This window comes from Notolabrus celidotus, chromosome 3 (genome assembly GCF_009762535.1).
Source record: "Notolabrus celidotus isolate fNotCel1 chromosome 3, fNotCel1.pri, whole genome shotgun sequence".
Taxonomy (NCBI): domain Eukaryota; kingdom Metazoa; phylum Chordata; class Actinopteri; order Labriformes; family Labridae; genus Notolabrus; species Notolabrus celidotus.
In genome coordinates, this window is record NC_048274.1 from 3,504,370 (window position 1) to 3,526,797 (window position 22,428).

At 41.2% G+C, this 22,428-nt stretch overlaps 1 protein-coding gene across 1 annotated transcript in view; it reads right to left on the reverse strand.

Annotated features, from left to right (window-relative positions):
* The window catches only part of LOC117810657 (protein kinase C-binding protein NELL1-like), a 459,515-nt gene that overhangs the window by 381,129 nt on the left and 55,958 nt on the right, over positions 1–22,428 (reverse strand). The window contains exon 3 of the mRNA XM_034680585.1: positions 15,686–15,836. Coding sequence (XP_034536476.1) covers positions 15,686–15,836 — 151 coding nt within the window. The remainder of the gene's footprint in view (positions 1–15,685; positions 15,837–22,428) is intronic.

The following is a 22,428-nucleotide window of genomic DNA, read 5'->3' on the forward strand; positions in this document are numbered from 1 at the left end:
AATGCATTCCTTTCCATGGTCACACACAGTTGCTTGCTTCCCGGTGAAAATGCATACAAGTCTAAAAATTAAATATGAAAGTGTATGTAAAGATTTAAAAATTCATACGATCTGTATGCATTCAGGGATCACTTCACAAAGAATGGGTTATGGTCACTCATAGTACAGAGAGTTGCTCATTATTAACCGCTGCTGTCTGCTCAAAGTTTGCAAAGTTTGAGTCAGTCTTAAAGTTTGATTAAAAAGGAATATTGTTGCAATGGTATTCAAGTACAAAAATGTCTGTAAAGTTTTGCAGCTTTCTGCACTTTGCTCTTGTATTGCATCTAGTTGCCACTGGACCATCACCATCTGAACTCTCTGCTGCACAGGACTGCACTGTGCTCTCTAATCCTGATAGAGTTCAAATCTGTGAGACAATTAATAATAATAATAATAATAATAATAATAATACATTTTATTTTGGGCGCCTTTCAGATCACCCAAGGTCACCTTACAGATCATAAAAGCATACATCATTAAAACATCATAAAAACAAACAAACAAACAAACAAAAAGTAATAAATAAAAACTAAAAACTAGTGAGGTGCAGAGAGTCCAGTTTAGAGTGAATATGCCAGTTTGAACAGGCAAGTTTTGAGTTGGGATTTGAATGATGGGAGGAATGGCAGCGGTGGGTTTGGAGGAGATGTAGACCTGAGTATCATCGGCGTAACAGTGGAAATGGACCCCATGGTGATGGAGGAGTGTGCCCAGGGGGAGGAGGTAAATAATAAAAAGGAGTGGACCCAAAACTGACCCTTTGGGGACACCCAGTGAGACACCCGAACACCCTGACTTGTGGTTCCTTAAAAAGTGATCTTTTTATATGGAAATCTCTTAATTCAAAATCATATCACATACCACTCTAGCCAATCAGAATCAAGCATGTTTGATTTTTGATATTTGCCATCGTGATGGACAAAGAATTAAGAAATTCTGCCAGAGGGGGGTCCCTTCCAGAGGCTAACGGGAGTCCTTGGCATGGCTAAATGTGGGGGGAGCCTGTTCTAACACTAATGTTGAAACATTAACAGAGTTGTTTTTAACAGTAAATCAATCAGATATTTTCATTCTTGCTCTTCTGTGTCCTGTTTGGTAAACTGTTTCTCACCGTCATGAGACATGTCATGTCTTTGTTCTTAGTTTAGCCACATATCTCTATGTATGTAACAAGATATGAAAGCAGGATCAGTCTTCTCCTCTTACTCTTATATGTTGGAAACAGAGTACCTAAATAAATACTTTCTTACTATTAAAGGTCAAACTATTATATCAGATATACTTCAGAATGCATGCAGTCAATGTTGATATTACATAGACAAAGTGGTGCAGATTTGTCTCAAAGGAACTACAGATTTTCACATTAGTGGTTCGCCATAAATACTGAAACCTTCAAGGAGACTTTGCATCATCATTAGCATTACAATAAAGGGAAGGAAACTTAATGCTAATTCTAACCCCTCTCCCCATTTCTTCTATAGTATAAAAAAATGTGCTGAGACCAGGACATATGGTTTCTCAGACTGCTGAGTAATAAATAAACAGCCACAGTGGCAGGGTTACAGGCTGTGTCTCTGGGGACCGAGGTTTCAGGCAGCGAAAGGGTCCGAGAACTGCAGTGACAGCTCTGGGAAGAAAGCTGTTGAGGTTACAAGCGGTCTTCATCAAAATGCACTGGCATCATCTGTAAGAGAAAAGTTTTGGAAATGAATGGCTGCCCAAGAGTGCAGGGTTGGCTGTATATCATCCTGTCCTTTCTCTTCACCCCTAGTGTCATGCTGCTTTTTATGGAGGGCAGCTGACAGCCAATTATCAGCTCAATAGGGAGGTCAACACTCTGGAGTTTGTGAATAGGGGGAGAGGGAGGCAAACCAGATATGAGCACAGACAATCACGCCAGTGCCATTCGGAATATGTGACCGGGATTGATTGTCAGGAATTGTCCTTCAGTTGTCATGAGACTATCCTTGATGGAAGTTTCCAGATTTTGCAGATGGTGTCATCACATTGGATGGTGATGGAGGAGAGGTGTGACTTTCATAACTGTGCTCAGCTTGAGTTATATAGATCAACAAGCAGGAGGAAGTCGATTCTCATCCTCACAGTTTGGAGTATGCTGAGTGTGATATTGTTAGCAGCAGAGCATGGTAAGTGGCAGGCCACCTATGGTTCCTGATGATGAGGTCCGTCATGGTGGTGAAGCACTCAGATTTAAACTTTTACAGCTCAGAGAAGGTGGAATCAACAAACTCAGGCGCCAGAGGAGCAAATGAAACACATCAACATGACTGCTTCCTCCAAAAATGGGAACAGATTCTCATGCATTCATCATCTCTTAGGATGTTTAATCCCAAAATGATTGTTAACTTAAAACGTCTTTAGCAACTGTATTTGTAATGGCTTTTTTTTTTTTTAAACTTTCATTTTTATTTTTGTTTTATATGAAAATATAACATTGAACAAGTGAGGACTAGGACATCACATTACAATCAGTAAAAAATAAAGTGAGACCTTAGTATTATAGACAGGTACAGTACACAACAAAGGCATTCAGGCAAACAGAAAAAGTTAAGAGTCTTTGTGGTTGTAGCAATCCCATTTCTCCTTTAGAAGGGGTAGAGCAAAAGTCATTTTTTCCATACTGCAAACAGAGTCAATAATGTCTTTAAGTAGTTTAATGGTGGGAGTGTTCTTCTGAAGCCAGCCTCGTGTTATTGCTTTCTTACTTGCAGCCATGAAAATCTTCAGAAGATACGTGTCTCTCTTTTCTGAGGCCTTCAGGTATTTTCCCGAGGTACAAAAAAATGAAAGAAGATTCAAATGATATTCCTAAAACCTCTGAGATTAAGTGTTCCACACCTCTCCAGAAAGGCTGAAGGAATGCCCAAGACCAGAAAACATGTACAAAGTCAGCAGAAACTGCTCCACACTCCCTCCAGCAGGAATATTGGATATTTTTGTAGACGTGGAAATGTCTGGAGAAGTTTCGTTTTGAATACAAACTTTGTGAATGGTGCATAATGGATGAATTTTAACCTATAAACGGACTGAGCAATGTCAAACAAGCTAGCAACTTTCAGATGACAACACTAAGACCACAACCATCCATAATAGCTGAGAGTAGAGCAGTAGGTTGAGAGAGGAAGCAACAACTTATCATGCTACTTGTTGACCTGTTGTACAAAAGCCTCTGGCATGACAGAACCTGGCACTGCGGACACCTTAGTGTCATACAGGAGCCAAACATCTGTAGTTTAGGAACTACTATAGATTCAATCTAGAGGATGCTGCACAGTGTCAGTCTACGTACAGAGTCTGCCTTGCTACCGTTGCTACCTCACAGGGCAACACTAGCCTCTATTAGCATTTCAAAAAAGCACCACAAAGCCATGTATGATCATTGCATGCCTCAAATGCTGACCCCCAGTGTGTCATGTAAGACAAATACCACCAACAGGGATTACTGAAGAACATTTTTGAAAGCACAACTCATTATGAATGTAATGTAAAATGGCACTGGGGAATTAATAGAGCTTAAAGCAACACCACTAATATTCCCCTACTACATCTGATGTTAAGTCGTGCAGCACAACCCTATCACATTCTTATGGTGCATTTTATTGATGAAGACTTCAGCATCAAAGCTTGCTGCCTTCAAACGGACCACAGGGACAGCATTGCAGCCGGCCTGAGAGAGTGCATAATGACAGACAACGCATTCAGTATAATAATGACAGCACAGCTTAATAAACGGACCGAGCACCAGTGTTATGGACATGTTGCCATTGGGAAGTAAGTATCATAGTACCTGCATGTTAAGAGAGTGGAAGATTATTTTTTGCATGCATTCTCTTTTCTGTAAGCACACAGGCACACAGAAAACTTGACATGCCGTACCATCTTCATGTGATGTACTTCACAGATTTTGAAGTACCATTAAGCTGAGACTCAGTGGTATCAGTGATCCTCGTGTTGGGAGATGTTTTGTTTTTTCTGCTGCAATCTCTTTCCTCTTTTTTTTCCTCTATGAGGACACGAGGGGCAGCTGGGTGACTGCTGAAGGTCTCTGGGGTCTGGAGACAGTTGGACAGGTCTGGCTGTCTTAGGGGCATCAGTGAGATCCTGTCATTCAATCTGACAACAATCCCAGCCGAGGATTCTGGGAAGAGCAGACTCTAAGATTACCCTTTTGTTGTCTCTGTCCTGCTGTGTGAGTAATTTCTTTCCCTGTGGTGTTCATGTTTTTCAGAGTTGATTTTTTTTTAATTGATTTTTTCTGCAGATGTAAAACTTCACTACCCGATGATGCAGTCTGTGTTTGGAGAAAACCTTAAAGAAATGGAGGCTGGGACAACAAGGCTAAATATTGATGTCAAAATATCTTGAGCGTGTAAGAGCCTTTGATACGTGACCCAGTGACCCAGTTTAAGTAGCGTCATGATGTCTTTGAAAGTTCTTTTGAATGATTCAGGTTGACGTGTTGAGACTGAATCTATCTGTTTTCATCAAAGTGCATGTCCGCCTTTGTGCCACAGTTTTGGCTTTTCTTTTGAAAGTTTAAAGAATAAGTATTTTTCAAATAAAACCCAATGCTTTCATACAGTTGTCAATTTGTCTTCCTCCTGCTATAGCTTGTACCTTCCAAGCACATATACTGTATGGCTGATATCTTTGGAAATAAACCACGTCTAAAAGCAGAGTCAATATTCAGCTTGGAAAAATGTGGTGCCAGCTTTGCTCTGTGTCTTCTGAATGAGAAAGTAATACAATTTTGCTTCAGTGTCAGCAAAAGCAACTTTTCTTTCACTGTCTCGTCGAGTTCTTTGCCTCTAAAAGGCTCGAAAAATAATGAACAAACTTTCAGTGGAAAAAACCTCCTCTCACAATTAGGTCTGCAGGGCTGGTAGTGTGCGTCAGGTGTGTGGTGCTGTTATCTGCTCTGCTAACAGGCAGGCGAGTCTATCCAGCTTCGCCAAGATTGTTTGCAAAAGTGATTAAGGGAAAGTCTCAGTAGATCATAACTTGCAGAGCAGAGACTTTTTTGAGGTAAGGAGTGAAAAACTCTCTGACGCTTTTGGTCAGCCTAGTGCTGGGTGATAATTCAATAATGATAATTATTGTGGTACAATTTTTCTTGATATAAATAAACATGTAATTACACCCCCCCCCAGTCACTTAAAATGGAGGGGGCGCTAATGAGCCTTAAACACTAGTAGCCACCCAACATTAGACAGAAGAAGAAGACAGCATTGAACAGCCAATCATGTCGCAGGATGAAGGGAAGGCGGGGCTAAAAGACGCTCGGAGCAGAATGTAAACACAGCTGAGACAAGCAACGCTGAAGAAGACTCAAAACCTACCAGCTCAAAGCAGAGTTGTTAGTCTGAGAGAGAGTGATTCACACCTTTATTACATCACGCTTAGTTTATTGCAACTCTTTGTTTGTTGGTCTTGACCAGTCAGCACTGCGCCATCTACAGATCGTCCAAAATGCAGCCGCCCGCCTGCTGACTGGAAAGAAACGGCGTGATCACATCAGTCTTGTCATTGCATCTTTGCACTGGTTGCCTGTTGACTTTAGGATCCAGTTCAAGGTCTTATTAATTGTGTAAAAGTGTTTAAATGGTCTGGCACAGTCTTATCTATCAGACCTTGTACAGCCTCACAGTACTTCCAGAGCACTTAGGTCATCAAACCAGCTGCTCCTGGCAGTACCTCAGTCTAGACTCTCTACTCATGGGGACAGAGCCTTCTCAAAACACTCCTAAAAACCCATCTTTTCTCCTTGGCGTTCAGTCCCAGCTAAGCAAGAATCCTTGGCTTCTTACTTTTTACTCTTTTTATTTCCTAAATTGAGCTCTTACTATTCTTTCATTGTTTTTATTTATTGTTATATTTGTGTATGATTATATTGTATTTCAATATCTACAGCACTTTGGTCAACTGAGGTTGTTTTAAATGTGCTTTATAAATAAAACTTGACTTGACTTGACACTGTGTCGACTCTGTGTTAACTTTTAACTTAATGCACTTCATTAAAGGTGACATATCACGCTTTTTTCATCAATATATATTGGTCTAAGAGGTCCCCAAAACATGTATTTAAAGTTTATTGCTCAAAAAAACACTTTGAAATCAGATTTTGGTCTGCCTGAAAAGCCCTCTTCTTCAGTCCTCCTCAGAACACTCTGTTTTCTCTCTGACCACGCCCCCTCAGGAAGTGGATGTGCCTCAGCTGTGCAGCACATTGATCTAATGTTTACATGTTGGCTGAATATACACGGCTGCTCAGAGATCACGTTACTTCAACCCTCTGAATCTGATCCAGAATCTGATCCTGACGGAGAGGCGCCTGCAGCAGGACCTTTCTGAAGGATTGGTCATAGATTTAGTGTTTCTTGTTGTTTTATTTATCAGTATGTCGACGTGTGTCTTGGTACACAGCTACGAACATGTAGCTATGTGGCTATGCTAAGTAGCGCTAGCACTTATCCATGACAAATAAAAATCATCCACTAGATCTTCAAATCTGCAGACGTGGGGAGTAAAACCGACCTCTGCCAGAAAGGCAGCAGGACCTTTTTCTGAAGGATTGGTCACAGATTCTGTGTTTCTTGTTGTTTTATTTGTCAGTATGTCGACGTGTGTCTTGGTACACAGCTACAGCTACGACATGTAGCTATGTAGCTATGCTAACTAGCACTAGTTCTAGATCTTCAAATCTGCAGACGTGGGGAGTAAAACCGACCTCTGTGTTTATTAAGACAGCCTACAACTAGCATGCCTCCCTCCTAAGCTCCTTGTTACCACACATTTGTGCAGGTAATGAAAAACTGAGGTTGGATTCAGTATTATTTTATACAGTCTATGGGCTGAACAAGCTCCGAGCTCTGACTCCGTGACAGACCGGATATTGTTGTTACGTAACAAAAACACGGAAGTCTGAAACGGCTCGTTTCACACACATTTACAGAAAGGTGGAGAAATCAAAACAGGGGCAGAATGGATTCTTTTCATTCTCGGGGGGTTTGTAGACATGCCAGGGACACATATTCCAGGTAGAGAACCATTAAAAAGTCCATTTTGCATGATATGTCACCTTTAAATATACTTTCAGGATGTGGGAAAAGGAAGCATTTTTAACCCGTTTAATGTCCACAGCGACTGTAGTAAAAAACTGAACACCGAAACACCGTGATGCATTCACTGCACTATGGGAAACAACATCACTCTGCCTGTAACCCTTAGTAATTTTAAAGGGGAGTACACAACCCCAAAAAATACCCTATAAACTGATATAAAGTAAACAAGTTTATATATCTTTGTTGTAAATTTAAATCAAATTATGGAAATAAACTTAATCTGAGAAAAATAAGTGTCTACAAACTAAAACTTACACAAAAGACCTGCTTCCTGTTAGAACCATCAGAAATGATGGATTCAAGAAGTACAGCAGAAAACTAAATCCAGATTCAAACTAACAAACTGTCTGGTTTCTTCAACTTTCACTCAGAAGCAAAAATCTGCATTTAAATTTAAATGAATTATCATGATAATTATCGATATCGCCTGATATGGGGCGGCTGTGGCTCAGTGGGTAGAGTCGGTCATCTATCAATCCATCAGAGGGTTGGCGGTTCGATCCCAGCTCCAGCGGTCACATGCCGAAGTGTCCTTGAGCAAGACACTGAACCCCAAATTGCTCACTCTGTTCAGAGGTGTGTGAATGTGGACGAATGAGATTAGCTAACACTGATGGTCCCTTACTGTAGCAGCCTCTACCACCAGTGAGTGAATGGTTAGAATGGGTGAATTTGACGAGTAGTGTAAAAGAGCTTTGAGTGGTCAGAAAGACTAGAAAAGCTATTTTCAATATCGCCCAGCACTAGGTCAGCCCATGCTAGTTAAAAAAAAGAAACTTAGGAGAGAACTGGGGAGCAGAAGGAGTCATTGTTAGTCGGTACTTTTACAGTACTGCTTCCTTTTTTTAGAGACAATAATACCAGAGAGCATCGAGGGAGCGCAGCGTGGAAACCGGCAGCTGTCTGAGGTGAGAGGGCTGAGCTCATCCCTTTCCTCGACTCCACAGAGAAGATCAGGAGTTCAGAATCAAAGCCAGCGGGTTTCCTGTTTTTAACATTCACACACAATCCCATGTGATAGCAAACAGAAAAAAAAAGAGGAAGAAAACACTGCAGATCATCTTTAAGCAAAGCAAACATAAAGAGACGGAGATAGAAAGAGCATCACTCCACCACGGCAACACAGAACTGCACCACACAGTCTTTTTTTTTTACACATCGTCTGCCAAGGGATGATTAACAAACTAATTTGCTAATTATAATTTTGAATAATAACGATCACAGTACTTCTTTCAGCAATATGTTGCCCCAACTGTTTTTTAACCCTGTTACACCGAGTTTATTAATGCTGTTTGTTAATTTATCTGATTAACTGGATTTGTTTAAAGAAATAAACGAAACCAGGAATTAAGAGGAGCCAAGTGTTTCCTCAAATTAGCTCTTCAATGTTATTTGCTGCCATCTTTTAAGGGATAATAAATACTAAGCAGGGGCAAACTATAAACATATTTATCACAGATTTTCACCAGATAAAGCCTGGATTATTATCACCTGGGACCTCTGATAATTTGAGGACATCTGTGCTTTAATTCAATCCTGTGTGAATTGACCATGCCTGTAAGTGTAAGTAAGAATTCCAGGGAAAATCACTGAAATCATTTCAGGTGCCACACAGGTTGAAACAGATCATTGTACTACACAGTATGGAGACCTGTTTGCAGAAAGAGCAAACTGATATCCACTGAAAGATCTAGAAGTGGAGGATCAATTCGATGGATGATATGTCTTGCAGCCTGAGGTAGGGAGCATTTTCTATCTTTACAATGGTTTACATGCCTTTGAGGTGCTCACATGTTTAAATTAAGGCAATGTAGTCTGTCGAGTTGCACCATGCTTGTGAAGAATGAAGAAATAGTGCAGTGATTAATGTATTGTTGAAGCTTCACATTCAAAACTCCTGAAATTGTCTCCTCAGTTCCCAAACATTCACAGAGTTATGCAACACTGTGCTAAACATGCTCCTGTCCCAACTCTTTTGATATGCTGATATGTTCAACATTTGATATGTTGTCTTTGCACTGTTTTTATTTTTTAAGTTGCGTTTTTGGGGTATTTTTGCCTTTATGATAGGACAGCTGACGAGAGACATGAAACATGGGGAGTACAGAGTGGGGGAAGACATGCAGCACATGGTCAGGGCCGGGAATCGCACTAGCAGCCTCTGCGACGAGGGCTATAGCCTCTGTATGTGGGGGGTGCTTGGACCACTAGGCCACCAGCACCCTGTCTTTGCACTGTTTTCAATTGAATATAAGTTTTTTTCAAAACCATTAAATTATGTTTTTAACAACAACGTCCCAACTTCTTTGTAATTGGGGTTGTCATCATTCTGAAATATACAAAACAAAGAGTTTTTGGTAATTTACATGCAATGAACAAGTCTAAATGACATTTACTTTTGGTGTTGATTGGAACAAAACTTGAGATATTGGGCAACAAATTTGATTTATCATGAGTTGGGTTGTCACATTTGCCCTAGAGTTCCTGCTAAACCCACCTGAAATCTCTTTTACAGAAGACAATGAGATCAGCATCTTAAACTATAAGCAGCTATGTCCACAAATGTGTTTATTCAACCAGCAGCTGATACATTTTCCAGTCAAACCAAATGCAGTTCAGCGTTTTTAATGCTCAGCTTCCTTGGCACAAAGTCACTCACAGCATCAGCTGATTTCAGTATCTCTGTCTCAGCACTCTCAATTGAAAACAGTTCAACTTTCTGAACACCGCCAACACTCATCAATGCCAGTTCTTGATCAGCAACCAATCAGAATCAAGAAGGGGTGAGCCGTCTGAAATCAACTTTGTCAACAACAAAGGAAGAGAAACTAAGCACACTCTTTTTTCAAGATAAAATTTCCAGGTCCAGAGCAGCTCTAATGCTACAACATGATTTCTATCAATGGTATTTAAGTTTGGTTTGTAAAATTGCACTGATTAAAAGCAAATATAAAGCATACAGATTATTTCAAAACAGACTGCAGGATGAGTAAGGGAGGAGGAAGTGCTGCAGGACAACTTCCTTAACCTTGCAACAATAAAAGCCCAAACCTGTTCATGATCAGACAACTTTCCCTCAGAATAAATCCTTCACTGGGAATTTTTTTTTTTCTGTATCTAACTCCCCCCACACTCTCACCATCTCTGGAACTCTTACCACAAAGTGTAATCTAACAAGTCGCTCTCCTCCATCTCCGTGTGTGTTTTCAACCCCCACCAAGTGTCGACTTCAGCTCAGCATGTTTCCTTAAAAAGAGGAGCACCTGCAAGTGTTTATGAACTGAGGCATGAAGTGAGAGTCAGACCCGGAGAGCGGCAGAGGGCAGGCAGATGAACAGAGCAGCTGGAGGAGCTCACTGGGCATCTTTGGTGTTCAAGTGCTCAGTTGGGAAGAGCAGCGGAGAGACGGGGCTTTGAGTTAGTTCATCACAGAACCACCGCCACTTGCTGACAGTGAGAGCGTTACTGGGACCCAGAAAACTCCTGACGAAGCAGAAATAGTCTCCTTTGTTCTATTCAGCCGAGTGGAGCATTAATAAACCTTTTCTCCCACTCCCCAGTGCCGGGCATGAGAGGGAAAAAAAAGTTTCTCCTGCTTTTGCAGCAGGGACCAAGAAATGCTTGCATTCAAAAGACGCTTTCACTTTGAGGATAAGAAGGACGGGGGATGTGAGAAGGGGAGGGGAGATGGATATTATCATATTGAGAAAGCAGCGCTGGCAGAGGAGGTGGGAAGGAAGAGAGGATGGTTGGATTGCGCTTAGAGAAAAGATGAAGAAGGGAGAGAGAAGGAATGTATGATTGGATTTGGCTGAGTGGTACAGCTAGCTGTCTGTTAGGAGGCTGAATGGGAGGCCTGTGTTATAAAAGGAAAGAATGGGCATCGGCAGAGGGCTGTAATAGGGCCTTCAGAGAGGATTCAGGGGTTCAGAACAAATCCTCGGTCACAATGGAGCACAGGTCTGCACCGAGCCAGGCAAGGCGGTGTCCAAATTTAATTACACTCTCAGTGTGGCAGCCTGACTCACACAACAACTCGTCTCGAAATAACTTCAGGCCTGCTGGGCGACTTGGCAGAGCTAGATTTACATCCCAATATCTCCTTTAAACAAGCAAAGAATACACAATCTTTGAAAGAAAATGAAAAGCATTGAAAATTTAATAACTGACTGGAGAAACACTACTTATTTCATAAACAAATGACAAAATACAGCCTGTATTTCATTAAAAGAAGGACTGCATATGCTCTCACCGTGCTGCTTGGTCATAAAGAGAGATTCATGTGTTGAGATTTTCAGAAATGTCTCACATTATCTTACCAAAAAGCAGCTTCCTATTCATCTGGATAATCCACAGATCACCAAGAGCAGACACTATTGGCTTTGGAAGCTATCTTAAGAAGGAAGTTATATTTGATGGATGGGCCAACAAACCTGACTTTGACCTTGAGATTGAATCATCTCACTGCCTTTACTTGGACTTGGACTTGTACTTATATAGTGCTTTTCTAGTCTTTCTGACCACTCAAAGCGCTTTTACACACTACTCAATCACATTCACCCATTCATTTACTGATGGTAGAGGCTGCTACAGTAAGGGACCATCAGTGTTAGTTAATCTCATTCATTCACATTCACACACCTCTGAACAACAGAGGGAGCAATTCGGGTTCAGTGTCTTGCTCAAGGACATGTGACTGCTGGACCTTCCGATTGATAGATGACCAACTCTACCCACTGAGCCACTCTACCCACTGAGCCACAGCCGCCCCCAAGGATTCTACTGATTCCAACAAAGTATCCCAAAACATTGACTGCTGCAGTTGCAGAGGAGAAAACAGTCATTAGTCATATTTGTGTCAGCTTTGGTGTTAAAGCCACGTTTCATTGCTACAAGGTACCATATCCAATATTTCCCATTTTCTAAGGATGTGCATGTTTAGTTGACTAAATGATCAAACATCAGCCTCGCCAGTCAGCACCAGAATTACTAGCCAGCTAAACTACTTGTGAATGTAAACTACCAGTCAAAAGTTTGGAAACACCTTCTCATTCAAGGGTTTGTATTTATTTGAATGATTTGAAACACTGTAGATTAATACTGAAGGCATCAAAACTATGAAAGAACATATATGGAATTATTTAACAAACAATAAAGTGTTAAACAAAGCAGAATATGTTTTATATTTTAGGTTCTGTAAAGTAGCCCCCCTTTTTCCTTCATGACAGCTTTGCACACTCTTGGTATTCTCTCAGTCTGCTTCATGAAGTGGTCTCCTGGAATGGTTTCTAATGAACATGAGCCTTGTCAAGAGTTCATTTGTAGAATGACTTGCCTTCTTAATGTGTTTGAGACCATCAGTTGTGTTGTTCAGAGGTAGGGTTAGTACACAATGGATAGCCCTATTTGACTACTGTTGTAATCCAGATTATGGCAAAACCAGATTATTTCATAGTTTTGATGTCTTCAGTATTAATCTACAGAGTTGAAAATAATTGAAATAGATAAAAACCATTGAATGAGGAGGTGTGTCCAAATTTTTGACTGGTAGTATACATTCCTTTTCTTGAGGCCTGATATTATGACACATGGTTCATGTAATTGTGCCCTACGGAGAGAGACAGTGCAGTAACCAGCCTCCATGTAGCCTCACTGTTTTTTGGCCCGCCCGCTATGTGGCAATTATGCCTGCAGGTAACGTAGGAGAGAGAGAGAGAGAGACTAGAGAGAGAGAAAGGGGAATAAAAGGCAATGCTCAGGGTCACCTTGAGAGCTCAGCAGAGGCCAACACATTCATATACAAGTGTGGAATACATGACGTAAAATGGTGCAAAGGCATGTACATATGAAAGCTGTGAAATGCCATTAAAACAGTGGACAGAGCCTCTTAGTTTGCAAAGTAAAGTCAATGCAGAAGTGCTTTCAACCTGCTTTCTGCTCAAACCCTGCTGGGGGGAGTTCACTGGTTGAATAGAAAAGTCAAACTGCATCAGGTTCAAAATCAGAAATACTTTCCAAAGTGGAAAATGAATGCATTGGAAGCGGATACAAACACAACCACACTTCTGGCTTTATTTATTGCAAACATATTCCTTGAGAGTGTATGGTCTCGAATTCTGGTGATGCATGATGTTCATGTTGTATATCTACAGTTGATCTAAAATTATAATGTGGGTTGAGCTCTGGGGTGTAGCTACCTGTGATGAGTCTTCACTATGAGTAACCTTCAGTGACCGACTTGTTTCTGGATTTTGCTGTGTGTTTCTGCGTACATGTTCCCTGTGGATTTTGCATGTGATTTTGAAATTGTTAGAGGCTATGTTAGAGGCTATCTTCTCTTGTTGGCCATCATAGTGACATTGGACCTAAACATCTAATTGTCAATCAATCAATCAATCAATCAATCAATCAATCAATCAATCAATCAATCAATCAATCAATCAATCAATCAATCAATCAATCAAGCTTTATTTATATAACACCTTTCATACAAATCAAATGTAACCCAAAGTGCTTCACAGCGATTGAAAACAAGAAAGAAGCAGAAATAAAATGATGGCAAGACTTATTGAAAAACAAAGATGGATTTTAAAATATAGACCAATGCACACCGACAACAATCAAATTTATAAAATAAAACATGTGTAATTAAAATGAGTAAAAACACCAAATTAATATTAAGAATATGAATAGTTAAAATGAATGAATTAAAAAGGATTAGAGTTGAAAATAAAGTTAAGGCTAAAAATATCAATAAAACTGAGTAGATGACATAAATAATTGAATTAGTAAATAACAATAAAAATTAAATAATTAAAAATTAAAATTAATAAAATCTTAAAGCAACATTTAAATCAATATTAAAAGAATTGTCTAAATATGGTACCATCTGGCACCATAATAAGGGGAAAAATGTGATTAGATAGATAGATAGACAGATAGACAGATAGACAGATAGACAGATAGATAGATAGATAGATAGATAGATAGATAGATAGATAGTCAGTCCTTTACTCGTCCCACAACGGGGAAATAGCAAGTGGACAGTGCAAAAAAACTATAAAGCAAACAAGAGCCTATCAAGTATCAATTATTAAAAAAGTTATTCACAATTTTCTTCAAACAACTGGTTGGAGTCACATGTCTGCACGTCTAAAGAAGCATTAAGTCTGTTAACTTGTGTTAAAGTAGAGATATAAATGAGGGAAATAGATACATAAATGACTATAAGTAATCGTCTTACATTCAAAGTTGCACTGAGATAAAAGCATGTACTTCAGCAAACATACTGTAACTGTCAAAGGCAGGCTTTCAGCTCATGCACTTGTTAATTGCTGTGATTCTCTGTGTTGTAAGCTGCTGAAGGTTGCAATAATCCTGTCTCTTTTGTGCTAAGTAGTTTTAAACAAGAACCCTATATGATGTGTGCATTACATTAAGAGTGATGTTCGTTAACTTCCCACTCCTATTTCTGACCACTTTATGTTTCCATCTAAGAAGCTTCAACAGACTTCTATAGTGCCGTAATGTTATCTTATTTTTGAGGTATAAAAGCTGACAACCATCCCTCCATGCTGTGCTATTTTTCAGTGCAGTTACTGATTGCCTTGTTTACAACACTTGAGAGGACTAGCTCTCCCTACACACCACTTTCCATCAGTTGAGAGGCCCTCTACTTCACTCTCCCATTGTGTATGATTCCGCTTTTGTCTGAACTCCAAGCAATCACATATATGCACTGCCTTGCATGCTCACTTTGGCTGCGTGTTTTACAGAACCCAGAGCTTTTACCTTGCGAGGAGTGGAGGAAAATCAATGCTGCTTGCCCTTTTGAAAACAATTCACAGCCGTATAGATTCTCAGGGGGGGCCAGGGGCGAGCTCTCTGCTGCCACTCACTGATGTCCTGAAGCCATCACACATTCTGCAGCAAAGTTCGGTCCGTTGCAACAACTCAATAATACTCTGTGAAACAGCCAGAGGAGTCTAGCAGTGCTCAGATTGGAGAACTTGGAGAGAAAAAGAGATGTGTACCTATCTCTGTCCTGAGGTAGTTTATCCCAGCTAGGTTACAAGGCCATATGCTCTTGTTATTGGTTCAACAGCCACCGTTAGAGAGACCGTATGTCTGTTTATGCAGCCTTATACGATAAGATATAACATTTACAGCCTGCTTGGTACTTTTTAGTACTTCGCACTATTCTTCCTGACACAAGGGGTTATCTTTCTGCCCCGAGCATACAGGGGGAAACGCTGCATTATTCCACCCGGCAACTTGCCCTCCCATCATCTCCTGACTTACACTACTGGCAGTGGAGCAATCACACACTGATCTTTACTTTACAACACCTCATCAACATCCGTCTGCAAACAGCTACGAGTGAGAGGAGAATTCTTCTCTGGGTTTAATTTAAAACGAGAGCATTCAGTAACCTGTGGAAGTAAAAGTTGTGCTGAAGAAAGAGCTGCAGGCCAAAATGAAGAGGATTACAGATGGATTACCTGTGTTCTGACTCGTGGATGGAGAATATGACTCCAGACGTGGAAGACTTCTGCTGGATGGAGGCCAAGAAGGTAAACTCACTTTTACTCCTGAACAGCTGCACCACTTTCTCTGTGATGTGTGGCGGGGCGTGAACGGCTCTCCCAACATCTGAAGAAATAAAGTGAAATGGAAAAGAAATCATGAGGCTTGTGTTCACTTTTTTTTTCTTCACACTGATTTGACGTCTGCTTCCATCAGCTGCCAAAATTGTAAGCATGACATATTAAACTGGCTAAACACACATGGTAAAACACAAAGCAACACCTTGACACTTTGAAAATGTATCTCATCAACAGTTCTGGCGGTTCCATCTGGTCGTGTGTTGATGCCAACAGGCTATGGTACACCAAACTGGTGCATCAAATTGAAACTCAAACAGTAAACTTTGCATTATTTGGGTGCATGTGTGTGTGTGTTTACACCCAAGATAAGTCCAAAGTGATAAAGAATATCCAGCAAAATATTGAGTTTTCCTCATGTTTCTTCCTCCCTACCTGTCCTCTCTTCTTCCCGTCACCCATGATTCATATTGCACTAGGTCCAGTAAATACATCAAGCTCATCATCCCCAGTACTTCTACTATTTTTGGCCATAATTCCTTTCCTTTTGCAGCAGCTAACGACTGGAATATCTTACAAAACACCCTCAAACTTTCAACTTTCACTCCACTCACAACCATCCATCCATTATCTTGACCGCTTATCCCATTAGGGGTCACAGGGGGCTGGAGCCTATCCCAGCTGGCTTCGGGCGGAAGGCAGGGTACACCCTGGACAGGTCGCCAACCTATCACAGGGCTAACACAGAGAGACAGACAACCATTCACGCACACACTCACACCTACGGGCAATTTAGAGTGATCAATCAACCTGGTAAGCATGTTTTTGAACTGTGTAGAGGAAGCCAGAGTACCCGGATAGAACCCACGCATGCACGGGGAGAACATGCAAACTCCACACAGAAAGGCACATGTCCGGCCGGGGACTCGAACCAGGAACCTTCTAGCTGTGAGGCAAGCTTCAAGCTTCAACTTCAACAGATTGTAGTTGACTGTTGCTCCTGCTGATCACTTCGGACTTTACTTACATGCATACTTATATATACACACACATACTTTTCTTACACCTCATGCACATTGCTTCTTACTTGTTCTCTTTTGCTCTATTTAATGTTTATATGTCTATCAGTGGCGGTTCTAGACCAATTTTACTGGGGGGGCCAGGCTGGGGCCAAGGGTGTTGTCAGAGGGACACATTCAACCCTGACAAAAGAGACTGAGAAGGGCGAGGACCGGCTGAGAACAAACTGGCAAAACATCAGTGCATCCCTATATACTAGACATATATACTACTGTGTGTGTACTAGATCGAAATGCAGACTGACAGCAGCTGTTTGGCTGTTTACACTCAACATGAGTCCCTTAGCGCTCAAAGGGACTGGAACCAAGTGCCACACGCATGTGTTCCACCTGTAACATCAGCATGATACCGAAGCTTTTTTTATTGTATAATATTATTTTGGTGTGGAGGGGGGGCCGCAGGGGGGTCCAGGTTCAGTTTTACAGGGGCACTGGCCCCTGTTGGCCCCTCCCCAGAACCGCCACTGATGTCTATTTGTGACTGTAGTTCACGTGTGAATGTGTTCCTGTTGGCGCCTCTTGGCCAAGTCATGTTTATAAATGAGAACTGGTTCTCCAACATTTGTTTACCTGGTAAAATAAAAATAAATAAAAGTTTGATCCCATGCTAATGGCTAATGCTATGATGCTACAGTAATGGAGTTTTAAGGATAGTTACAGTTTCTTACAATATCAGTTTCCTCTCTGTAGTTTTGGCATCATTACTGTCAGTCATGTATACATTGAACCCACCAGTGTAAATGCTGAAATCAGTCCAACAGGGCATTAACTTAGAGAACATATTGAAATGAAGTGTTCACAGACAGTGAAAACATAACACTGAGAGCTCCCCCTACTGACTGGCGGCAGTATGTCATAAACCCCGCCTCCTTCATGTCAACAGATGGAACATGAGTGAAACTATAAAATTCAAATACAACTCAAATGAGGTTCTTTCAAACACTGTTGCTGTCATCACATCTAGTTGTTACTGTGCTGATTTGAGTCCATGTTTCATTTTTTCTCAGGAGTGCTGTTTTAATTAGTTTTATGATTTTAGAAAAATGATTAACTGACGGCTCTGCGACTCCTGCAGCGTCTCATACCAGATTTTCAGCGTAGAGAAGGAAGAGTGAGAGAAAACACAACAGACACTAACACATGACTCATTGAACTTTCCACAGCCATGAGTGTCTGCTTCAAACCATCACAATAATCTGTTCTGGTGTGGACAGTACCAGCCAGAGAGATCTTTAATGTTTTATTGGTACATGTAATGCATGTTTTGATTAGTGGAGGGGGTGTGATGTAGGTCCTGCTGCTCCACCAGATAGAGCGTTTCTGGTCTTGCCTTGGCTGCACCAGCACAATAAGTCAGTCCCTATCACAGTGGTCTTTTGGCTTCATATCTCACAATGAGAGGAGTAGGGAGGCTCAGTGTCTATATCTATAAACAGTCAATGGGCATTAAACACAAGCAGTTACACCATGCAGTAACAACAAACTGGAGCTTTTGTTCTGGCATAAACGCTACACTATGCAGCATAAGCTACAGTACAACGTGGATTTACTTTTATTACCACAACAAATGTCCTCCTTTGGATTAGATCCAGTTCTGATATTGATTTCCAACTCTCCACTGAGGCGGTAGTTACCTTTCATGTCACCATGTGAAAAGAGACTGAGGGACTTGAGAGGCAGTCTTTGTTCAATGATAAACAGTTTAGAAACACAATTTCTGTGTTCAAGAACACCTGGCAACTGACTCAAAAAAGAACAATAAGGGAAAGGCTCTGATTTTGTAGACGTTTCATTTTAATGGGATTCAGTGAGTTCTTTGTTATCGAATCCACTTTCACAAAATATGCAGGCATCTTAAAGCTAGGGTTGGTAGTCTCGGAAAACTAGCATGAATTTGAATGTAGCTTTTCCTCATGACTCCGTCTAACCCCTCCCCTCCTCCCTCGGAGCTCCTCCAAAACGACGCCCCCCCGCTCACATGCACGAGCGCCGCTGATTCTCGACCATATGATCGTGACTGATTCAAAACCGGTCCTCACCAAAACATTATCATAGTGAAAGTTAAAAACAGAAACAAACATGGCTGCTGTTAGTACTCACAACTGTCATGCTAGCATTATCCAGTTGTACCGGTGACATGATATCAGGAGAAAAGTTATAACACATATAAAACTGTAACAGCTCTACTGTTTGTTAAACCTGTTCATTGTAGATGCTCTTAATTCCTACAGTGTTGACGGTCAGTGAAGGCATCAGGAGAGGTGTAGAGTGTGCGAGTGGGAGAGAGGAGAGGAGAAGTTTTTCATTCATTCAAACATTGATTGTTGTTTTGTTGGTTGGCGTGATCACGGCCGACAGTGACCGGTTATTAAAGCTCAACGTGTTCACGAATCGGCTCGTCATCACTACAGCGTCCAGACGGACGCTACAGTAAATATATATTTTCTGTAGGACTTACTGAACCTCATTAATTATTCTGCTTATTGGTGAGAGCTTTTTAGACTCTGATCCGGACTACAGTCCTGAGCAAAGCACCTCATCAGGTCAGAGGGGACAGGCCCGAGGACGAGCGAGAGGGGCAGTAAATAGAGTCAGGGGAAGTAGAGGCAGGAGACGGGGACTCGGAGGAGTGCACGCCGGGGAAATGTACGCGCAGGAGGAGGGCAGAACGGCTGGACGGGATTTGATTGGTTTAAAATTTGGGGAGCCAAAAAACGGTGATTGGTTAGTGCTTTCCCAGGTTTACTCCGGCTGTAGATAGCAGGTTTTTTTCACTCTTTTTTAAGAGCACATCATGTATTGATTGCCATCAGGACATAAAGATAATTTTAACCAGTATGACAAAAAGTGTATCTAAATCTGATTACCAACCCCAGCTTTAAGGTTTACTGAGATCAGATGTTTGCATTTCTTATGCAGGTTACAAATCCAATGACCGTCACATAGGTAAGAAAACATGGCCTGCTTTGTTGACCTTAATGTTCAACATGACCATGCCATGAAAAAAAGGCCTTGATATTGAAGAGAGTGCTTTGGTGTCTTTGTTGCTTTTCTAAGACTGCATGTATCCCTATTCAAAGAGCACCTCAAACATACACCTTGTTGGAGTCCAGGAAGCACCAACCCTTCCATTTTTATAGCAAAAACAATTGGAAAATGTCCATTGATAAATTCAAATAGGTTGTCTTATGGGTGAATGCTAAGGACTATCCTGCAACGTTGCTGTTTCTGGAACTGTAGAGAGAGATACCGTCCTCGCTAGTCTGGAGTTCTTGGAAGTTCTGGTTCATAGGTGAACTTGCATGAAGAGAGGAGGGGAAAGCACTTGGCAAACAACTGAGAACAAGTCCCCAAATACCTAGGAAAGATCTCAACAAGAGCTCCTGTGGTCCCACACTCTTAGCTGGACATGACAGACAGTCCAGTGGAGAGGAGTCGGAGGCTGTTTCAGTGCAGGGCTTTTAAAACTCCCCAAGGTGATGGTGGCCTGCCTGCCTGCCTTCACACTCAACCTCCCCCGGTGTCACAGCCCAGTCGATAAAGTGCCACTTCCTCCGCCCCACTGCTTCTCCAGACCAGACTCTGTCATTAGATCACTTCCTTTGAAACCTACAGAGAGTTGTGGCACTATTTTCATGATGTGAAGATGCCGTCAGATTTCAGGTCTGTTGTTATTTTATACCTTTACTTGATTGGCGAGTGAAAAAACTCTACTAAACTCAACCTTTCATACCAATGAGTCCCATCAAACTCAAGCTCTTACTGCCTTACAGACAGGTTCATGCTTGTAACGGCTGTGATCGATAGCAACAAATTGTAGTAATGAGTCCTGTTCTAAACAGAAAGCAAACAGATCAAAGCGGACTCTTATTCAGTGCTCGGGGCTGCAATGAGAGTAGCAGATGAACTTTAGTTTATCCGTGGTGATGCACTAATCATGACCCTGTGAAGAAACGCTCAGACTGGAAGATCCATGGTTACGTTGGCTCAGACTCTAAGACTAAAAACAAGACTTTAGCTTTTCCTCTAAGCACTGTCTACGGAAATAACGACGTGGGCCTTTTTCTGAGCAGGTATCACTTTTGACAAGCCAAACAAGTCCTCACACCTAAATCACAAAATCCTCACTGCTTTCAAGATTGACAATACAAATTCATGATTTGAAATGATTCTGGTCTGAGACTCAGTGGTTCAGACCTGAGTAACTTCAGGAAACTGGTAGAACTTGGTAAAAGGTAAAGAAAGTGGCCACAGTTGGGAAATACCAATCATGGACGTAGTTAGGGGATGGGGTATAAATATTAGTCTTCAATACCAAAGTCAGACACCATGCACAACTTTCCCTTCTCCTAAAACATAACACTCATGGAATAATATCTCAATCACACCTGACTGTGCTTCTGATAGAAAATAGTTACCATACAAATGATCTGAAGAGAAATCTTTTACAGGGAAGACGAAGTTCTTTGGTTGTTTAATGCAGATCATCAAAACAGTGAATTTTGGAGGGATAGAAATGTAATCTAAGTGATTTAAAAAGATTTAAATCAAAGAAGAAGAAAAATCGTTTAGTAAAAAGTATTCCATTTCTAATTCTGATGGTTAGAAAAAGACAGTTTTATTCAAAGATTAAGAAATAAAGAATTATTGGCATCAACATAAACACAAGTGATTATCCGGCTTTCCTACTAATCCCCCAGCTGTGTTAAATAGTTACTTCTGATTGGTCAAAACACCATCACTAGGGTAATTAATTCTGAATCAAAAGCAACAAAGCCAGAGACAAGCTAATCACCGACGTATCAAATCAAATTCATCCAAAGGAAGGAGTTTGGCCCATTTGTAATTTTTATATCACCCGTCCTGTTGACAACGTGGCAAAAATGTTAGTTATCAAAACATGTGTTGACAACAATTTAAAATTAGAAGAAGAAGAAAGAAGAAGAAACGTACTTTATTAATCCCCAGGGGGGGGATTCAATTTTTCCACTCATGTTATATTTTTTTGGTCATGCTACACGCACAGTTTGGTGTATATACATACAATTTTATGCACAAACATGCAGTGGATGTCAGAGTGAGGATGCTGCCATCAACCAGCGTACCCCGAGCAGTTAGGGGTTAGGTGCCTTGCTCAAGGGCACCTCGGCAGTGCCCAGGCAAGTGAACTAGCACCTCTCCAACCACCAGTCCCCTTGCCAGACTACGTCTATGCTGGGACTCAAACCGACAACCCTCCAATTGCCAAGCCCCTATGGACTGAGCCGCCCAACTACTCAACTCTACTGTACTACTACAATTACTCAATGTTTTTGAAGAGCACAACATTTTTGGTTGGTGATAAATGGATGCCAGTCACCAGCAAAGAAAAGACAATGAGAGGAGGTAAAATGTCAGAAAGTAGCGAGGGATGTTGAAACATACAAGGAGCTGAGTAAAATAGCTGTTGACTAAATTGAAGAGCCGAGGCAGCAACAGCAACAGGATCTGGGCTTTGCCGGTGTTAAAGGACTGGGTGAGTGAAAGGGAAAATGCCAACACAAAAGTTACAAGGAAGGAAGA